This window comes from Colletotrichum graminicola, assembly GCF_000149035.1.
Source record: "Colletotrichum graminicola M1.001 genomic scaffold supercont1.297, whole genome shotgun sequence".
NCBI classification, from domain to species: domain Eukaryota; kingdom Fungi; phylum Ascomycota; class Sordariomycetes; order Glomerellales; family Glomerellaceae; genus Colletotrichum; species Colletotrichum graminicola.
This window is the reverse complement of record NW_007361301.1, coordinates 1-8,906: the sequence shown is the minus strand read 5'-3', so window position 1 is coordinate 8,906 and position 8,906 is coordinate 1. Positions and strand designations below refer to the sequence as shown.

At 30.3% G+C, this 8,906-nt stretch overlaps 1 protein-coding gene across 1 annotated transcript; it reads right to left on the bottom strand.

Annotated features, from left to right (window-relative positions):
- Positions 1–3,421: 3,421 nt before the first annotated feature.
- On the bottom strand, positions 3,422–4,897 carry GLRG_11992 (uncharacterized protein; the record flags this gene model as incomplete). Its single annotated transcript, XM_008102674.1, has 1 exon — positions 3,422–4,897. One exon carries the CDS (start codon positions 4,895–4,897, stop codon positions 3,422–3,424), a length of 1,476 nt encoding a protein of 491 aa, XP_008100865.1.
- Positions 4,898–8,906: the final 4,009 nt, after the last annotated feature.

The following is an 8,906-nucleotide window of genomic DNA, read 5'->3' as shown; positions in this document are numbered from 1 at the left end:
ATTTAAGGCTGCTTTCCTTATAGGGCTTCCTTTATAGTAAAAGATTATAGACTATATATAAGGCAGCTTATAAGTAATAATATAGTTTAGTATATTATAAAGTTAACTAATAAGTAAAAATTACTACTCTTAGCTAAAGTATACCTAAGGCTACTTAATTAACTATGTAACGCTTAATAAGTATAATAATTATAAAGATATTACTAGTAAATTACTAGTATATAATAGAGGTGTTACTAGACCTTATAGGCTAATAGGTATATATTAGAAGTTACTACACCCTCTACTAATTTATAGATAGTTAAAAGGCTACCTATATAAAAAGTAATTTAAAGACACTAAAATAGTATATTTATATAGGTATAAAATATTAAAGTCTTAGGTAATAGTGCTATAAGTAGTAGCTAAAGGGCATTAAGTTCTTAGCTACTACTAGGTATATACCTATAAGCTTAATAAATATAGTTAATTAACTAAATTTAAGGTAAGACTTATTATCTATAGTAACTAATAAGTAAAGGATTTATAAGATACTTATATAGCTATATTAATAGGTATATTATTTAAAATACTTATAGTAATAGCTACTTACTTTAACCTAGAACTACTTTAATATAATATAGTAAATATATTTATTTATACTACTATTAATAAGGTAGTATTTATAGAGATACCTTTAGGCTACTAAATTATTAGCTAGATCTTCTAGTTATTAAAAGCACTCTATAGGCTTTAGTAATTACTACTACTATAGTAAAAGTACCTTAAAGAAGGACTTACTATATAAGGCTTTTACTAAGTGCTTAGTAAGAATTACTATTAAAAAAAGGATTATATTATATTCTTTTTTTATATTAATAACTATATATTAGCCTATTACTATATAGATAAAGCGTAAGTAAGTAATAAAATAGTAGCTTTTTAGTAATAATACTCCCTTAAAGGTAGAGGCCTATTATAGTAGTTCCTTAGCCTTAAGGTAATTTATAACTAAAGTAACTATTATCTCTAGCTCTTATAAGTAGTATATTATAATAAAGTAACTAAACTACTGCTAATAAATAAGAAATATAATAAATTATTACTTATAGTAAGGGCTAAGCTACTACTTAGTAAATATATAGCCTTATTATAAGAGGTTAACTAATATTAAAAGAAGGTAAGGATAATCCTTTATATAGTAGTAATAACTTAGCTAGACGTTACCTTTATAGCTAGCTAGCTTACTTACTTTAACTATAATCTAAATCTAGATTACTAAAAGGTAGTAAATTAAGTGCTTAGGTATCTTTATTAAATATAGCACCTTTACCTTAAATATAAAGTAACACTAAGTAGTAAAGATAATATATTAAAGGTTACTTTAGACGCCTTATTTACTAATAACTTACTAAACTATTACAGCTTATAAGCGTATATACTAAAGCTATTTAGAGGGCTTATCTTCTAGTAAGTAAATAAATAAGATATAGTAATAATATTAACTACTAGAGGTAAATTACTAGCCTTATTATCTGCTATAAAAGAGGTGCTTTTTACTAGTAGATTAATTACTACACTAGGTATTTAACTATTAATATAAATAAGAACTAAATTATTACTTAATAAGTAAGTAGCTACTTAATAGCTACTAACTATTTATATTAGCTATAATAATACCTAGACTATTAGGCTTATTACTAAAGAGCTTATCTAACTATAGATAAGGCTATAGTATATAAATATTTATAACTACTAGCTATAATAAGAAGTAGTAGTAAATTAGATTACTATTAAATATAAGAAGTCTACTAAATTAATAGCTAATAAATTAATAAAGGCGCTTAGTATACTATAATTTACTATATTTATAGCTTAATTAAATATAAGTAACTAATATATACGCCTTAAAGTAAATTAATAGTAAGAATTAGCTAATAATAAAATAAAGCTTTACTACTAAATAGAGGAGGAAAACGTATAAGATATTAAGAGATAATTAATAAATAAATAGGCTATATATAAATAATATTTAGTATAGGCTTTATAATAATTAATTATACTACTAGCGCTAAGGGGGTGTATTAAATATAGTAGAATTATATGTAAATTAGCTAGTAAATATATAGTTACCCTATAGTAAATTGTTAGGGAATAAGCAGTAAATTAGCCCTACTTCTAATAGTAACTTTACTAATAATATCGCTAGGATTAGCTAGGGATTTCCTAACTAAGAAATAGGGGTTTTTCCTGTTTCTATAGTAATTTACTATAGTTATAGAACATATAACAGAATTAATTAAGTAACTATTATAATCCCTACTATTCGACAGGTAGGGTCTTATAAAGTGAGCTCTGTGACTCCTAATTGGGTTGTTCTTATTATTGTTGCTAGACTTTTGACATGGTACTCCCAAGGTTGGTCAGGTGACATTACACATGACGTGGCTGATACTATCCACTAAACCAGCATAAGCCTCCTGTAATAATAGTACTGTGTTTCTATCTAAAACCCTCCTTTGAGCATTAAGCATAGTACTTTTACTGCGTATTCATGGATGTGTATAGCCATTACTGTGTACCTGTGCAACTTTACGTATTGCTTTGTAACTCAAATCTTAACGTTCTCTACAAACATACTACAGCACTGGCTGTGATGAGGGTTTTTCTATACTACCCCTTTCAACTGCGTTCTGTTTCCCTTGGCGTTAGTCCATCTCTTTGCCCAGTATTATGCAAGGGTTTATATAGCCGACTTGAACCTTTCGATCAAGGAATCGCACTTAGATGTTGGTAAATGCCAAGTTGGCTGGCGCATGCTATATTAGAATGCTAATCTTGATTGTTGCGGCCAACTATTCGGGAATTCCCGCAAACAATTGCCTTGGAAAGAAGATAACCTAAAAGTATCGCCAGAGTCAATAGACCGTCATCAGAGGTCTTACTACCGCTGCTGCGAGCCTGCGGTTTGCGGTATCTGGGCCAACATGCAGTACTGTTTTCTTTGCAAGTGTAGGCTGAGTCGAAGAGGCCTTGTTATCTGTTACTTAGTTAGTGAAGTAGTTAGGGTGAGGTTAGGGTTTAGGTTACTTAGAGTTAGGGTGACGGAACATGGCATTTCTAGTTACACGTTGATGAATACCTAGTGGCTTTAGTGGTGATAGTGGCGGCGGTGGCCGTGCTTTCCTAAATAGGCTTAACTCACTGACCGCCGACCAAATCGCCCTGGCATTCTACCGATACTCCTTAAACATGGTCCTGAATCGCGCCATCAGCCGGCGCCAGATGGGTAGGTAATCAGATCTGAGTCGTGCAGTCTCCACACTCCCTTAAGAGCGTTGTCATGAATAGATAGTAGACACGGACTCATCATAGCAGTTGCATCAACCAAGCCTCTGCCAAGCAAAAGGCCTCATTCGCAAAGAGCTTCTAGTTGAAGGATCTATATGCCTGTTGCTCCTATCAAGTTTTCACGGCTGGTCATCGGCTCCGGCCTCCATACTGCGTCCCGTGTTTGGGCTAGAATGTCCGCATCCATCGCTCGCAACACCTGTCGGTAATGTTTGGCGACTGACTCGGGATAGTCGGCAAGGTCCGGTATAGTCCACTGATCGTAGCAAGCCCCATGCGTGTTAGCTGCAAAATAGGCTCCGTGATGTCGGATAAACAGGAAACAGAGATAGCAAAAGTATTTAGAGGCGCCAAGGCATCTCGGTCTGTACCAGGAACCATCAGAGTTTTCCAGATCGTGATGAACAGCCAAGATGATTTCTGCGTGGACGTGAGTGAATTTTGCCCATGGTTGATAGGCTAAGGTGAGAGGCACTGCCTCGAATGGAGGCAAAAAAAGAAGCTGTACGTTGTCAAATGTTTGAGCGTGGGAATGTGATAGGCTTCTCAAAGTCACGCAGATACGGTAGTAAGCTGCGATCTTCTCAATTTGACGCAAAGTCTTGAGGCAGGCCTGAATTTGACCTGTCGCCCTTCCCGCTTGCAAGCGCTCGAGATAGTCTGCGACGAATGGAGAATTGCAGAGCTCGTAGCTAGACCGTACTATCTCGACTAATTTCTCGTGGTCGTTTGTCTCTGACTCAAATGCTTCCAGAAGATTCCCCAACGACGAGAGCCCTCTTTCAAGTTGCGCCCGCGCTGCTGCTTCCTTTTTGGTGTAAAGGAACTGGACGCGATGGACAAGGTTTGCGAAATCGGCATATAAGGGCTTTTTATGGGTTCGGAAGAGATAGACGGGCTTCTTCCATTTGGCTGAGCGAAGGCGGTTCAGGAGACGGGCTTGATGATGCCGAACGACCAAGTCCAGAAGACAACACGCTTTCTTTGTGGGTGACGTAGCAGAAAGGAGCTGGAAAATGGAGCTGAGAAAGGCCTGCAAACTGGGCTGGATCGCATCCACAGAGGCGATGACGATCCTAAGACCTGCATCTTGCTGCTGTCCTTCCACTCGATGCCTTGCTCGATGTTCCTGGACAGTTGTAGCAGCAACGGACTGTGCCCCTTCTCCAACAGCAATCAGGTAGGCAATGTCATCCGCTAGGCGTTGTTCAGTGGCCAGGGTTAGTTGGCGGGGTTGAAGATGCTCGTAGGGGCTATCAGAATCTCGAAAGGCGTCACACGTTCCTTTCGACGCCGATATTTGATTTGTGTGCGCTTTGAAAGATGTTCCCGTTTCTCTAGTCGCATCAGCTTCTGGGGCATCGGGTAACGGAAATGTCTCGGCATCGGCAGGCACAGCATTTGTTGATTTCTCCAGTTCCACGACATGTTGCCGAAAAAGACTTTCAGGAAGGTCTCGCCAGATAGACGATGTGGGCGAAGCAGTGATGGTTTTTCGGGGTCGGAGGGGTGTGTTTGAGCCGGAGCCAAACTCTATTGGCGGCGTCTCTCGTGAAGGGGACGACATGGGTTTTGGTGGATGCAAACAATGAAGATGGTGTCAGCACAATGGCGAGCGTGTTCCGCAGCCGAAGGGGGTGAAAGAAGAAAGTGATTGAAAAATAGGATTGCCTCAAGGTTGGTCTTCTCCAGGTCCACTGACATCCATTCTGCATTTTGATTGGTGGTCCTTATCAAGCACCTTGATGCAACTAATAAGACCCCACCCTATAACTTAGGCCACCTGTAAAGACAGGCCACGTAGTAACATTAGCTTTTTTACCCCTTATTTTAAGGAATAGAAATTAACTACCTGTTTAAACTAAAATATTCTAGTAGTAAAAAATTAAATTAATTATTCTAAACATACTAAATAATTTAGAATAGTTACTTATACCTAGAAGGCCTTATAGCAGGTAATTAATAAAGTTCTTACTAGTAGTAGCTATTATAAAGTCTTATCCTAATAAGGTACTTTTTATACTATACTATATTACTACCTTAATAATATAACCTTAATTTATAAGGCTAAAGTAAACTATTAGTACCTTAGTTAACTTTAAGAAAGATAACTTACTAATTAGGTATTAGCTTAAAAAGCCCTTAGGTTTATACTAAGTTATTTATATTAGATATAGTAGAATTATATATAAATTTACTAGTAAATATATAGTTACTCTATAGTAAATCTCTAGAAAATAGGCAGTAAAATCGCCTTACTTCAATAGTAATTTTACTAATAATATTACTAGAATTAGCCTAGAATTTCCTAACTAAGAAATAAGAGGTTTAATATATAATATAATTAATTAATTAAGTATTATAATCCTTATAATTTAATAATTAATAGTCTAATATATTTATTTTTAATAACTAATATATATATTTACTAATTAAATAGTATTATAATAATTAATAAGAATAGTAATAATAAGGTAACTATCTTATAATTATATAGTAATTAGTTTATATAGCTTAATACTATTTAAGTAAAAGTAAGGTATTATAATCTTTAGAAGTATATTAACCTAGAAGTTATAGTAGTAAACTAATTAATTCTTAAGATATATCTAAAGAAACTAATAAAGCTACTTATAACATAATATCTATACGCCTTAACTAAGAATAAGCTTACTACTTACTAAGAAGTTACTATAGTTAAAATAATTACTAGGATATCTTAGTAAGTAACTATATAGTTATATATAGTAAGAAGTAAGGCTATTATAGCTATACCTAATAGGCTTATATATAAATCTAAATATATAATAACACTAAATAATCTTAATATATATAATCTTATATATATAAATAGCTAAATAAGCTACTATTATAAAGAAGTATATAAGTATACTACTTAGTAAAAAGATATTAAAGATATAGCTAGTATAGTTAAATCTACTATATTTATAAATCTTTAAGAAAAATATTATAAATCTACTTATTTACTAGCTAAATAGCTAAATAAGCTTAGTGTAGTAGTAAAAGTAACTAAGAAAAAGTATATAAAATATACTTATAATAAGTATAGTAAAGTATTAGTAAAGACCTAGTAAAAGCCCTTAACTACTAAGAAAGATCTTACTATATAGCTTAGTAAATAAAACATAGCTTATAGTAAATTTATATAAGTTAATTTACTAAATAATTAATAACTATTGTTATAGTTTAATAACCTTATTACTATATTATAAAGTAGCTTACTTAGCACTAAGTTAGGCTTATATATAATAACTAGTAAAATAATAAGTAATTAGAATAATCTTAACTAGTAGTCTCTTTATAAGATAGTATAAGAGAAAGTTAAAGCCCTTACTAATAACTTACTATATTATAGCTAAGTAGGCTATAGTATATATAGCCTAACTAGAGGTAATAATAAATAATCTAATATATAATAAATATATAATAAAGAAGAATAAATTAAAAAATTAGAGGTATTACTATTAATAAAGTATAAGTAAAAAAGTAAAGTGTCTTATATACTTAATGTATTATTTATTATAGGTTTATTACTTTATAAATAGGTTATAAAGGCCTAGTAATTAGTAAGTAAATATATAATATTAGTAGTAAATTAATAAGTATATTATAAGTAATCCTAACTATTAGTTATAACTAGGGTAGTAATATAGTTAACTATACGTATTAATAAGTAGTAATAAATAATAAGGGTAAATAATAGTTCTAAATTATATATAAAGAGGAAAACTAATATAGGATTCTATAGTAAATTTACTACGTAATATACCTATAGTTCTAGTAGATCTATAGGGAAATTACTATAAAATCCCTAAGAGATTTTATAGTAAATTAGCTATAGTTATTCTAGCTGTTATTAGCGTTAGTCTATACTACTAATATCTTAGTAATAGTTAATATTATAACACTAGTAACCTTCTAAAGTACTATAAGTTATCCTTATTTTCTAGTTATTATTAAAAGGCCTAGAAACGTGATAAGAAGAAAAGGCTAAAAAGTATTAAATACTTTCTTATATATATAACCTATTATATATATAAAACCTATTAATTTATTTATATCTCTAATTAACTATTATTAACTAACTGCTTTAGTGCTTTATTTAGTAATAACTTTATAAATCTATTTACTAAGTTATTCTCCCCTTATATCTATTAGATCTTATAGATCTTATATTACTTATATAACTAGTAAAGTACTATAATATTAATTCTAAGCTACTTCTCCTTAGTAGTACTACGCTTTATAAGGTATTTATAAAAGGAGTATAAATTAGTATAGAGGATTATTAGGATTTATAGTAACTTAAGGTAGTTAGTAATTATTATAAGTATAGTACTAATTATATAAGTAATATTAGTGCTAGTACTATACTGTAGACTTTAGAGGCTAGTGTATTATATATAACTTTTTTATAGTTTATTAAGCTAAAGTAGATAATATTAGTAGTAAGTATAAATTTCTTATTATTAGTAGTAAGTTATATAATACTACTTTTATTAGTAAGTATAATAATAAAGCTAAGTTATAAAGTAAAGTTATAGTTATTATAAATACGCTATTAATAAAAATAAAAAGTTTTATACTTATAAGGTTAATTAAGTTAAAAAGTAAGCTATAGTTAAGGTAGCTTAGTTACTACTTAATCTAGTAATTAAGGGCCTTAATCTCCTCTTTTATAGGCTCTTAGTATTATATAGTAACTAAATAGTTAAAGTAAGCTTTAAGTTAGTAAACTAATATAATATATACCTTATAGGACTTTTACTAGATAAAATCTTACTTAGTAGTAAGTAAATTCACGTTAATAAGCTAAACCTTTTTACCTTAATCTTTTTAGTAAAGATCTATTTTATTATTATAGCTAAGAGAAAATATAGTACTATTAAAAGTAATATAATTATTAATAGTTAGTATTTACTTAGGCTTTATAGTAAAAGTTACTTTCTTAAGCTTTTTCTTTTTATAAGTAAAGAATTTATTATTTATTAGGCTAATTATATTATTTATATATATACTAATAAGGCTAAAGCCTTTATTATTAGCTAATAAAATAAGTAAGTAGAGGTTAAAAGTTAATAAATCTATCTAAAGATTCTTTTTATACTAGTAGTTATATATAGCCTACTAGTAGGTGCCTAGCTTAGTAATACTATAAAGCGGCTTTATTACCCTTTTAATAAAGCTACTAAGCTAAATATAGTAGATTTATATAAGAAGTCTTATAAGAATAATCTAGTTAAGAAGTGTTATAAATTAAGTATACTATTAGTATTATAGGGATCGTAATTATAAAGCAGTAATAGTTTAATTAACTACTAGTTACTTATTAAGATAGATAATAGGAAAAAGAAGAAGAAGTTATTACTATAAATATTTATAGTAGTGTAAGTAAGCCGCTAAGGTAAGTTACGTAATAGTAAATCACGTGACTATAGATTAGCTTTACTATTAAATAGTTAAATATCTTAATACTAGTAACTTTCTAAAGTAAAGGAAAATTACTATAAATAGCCTAGATACTGCCTAGTAGCTAAAAAGCTTAAAAACGTAAT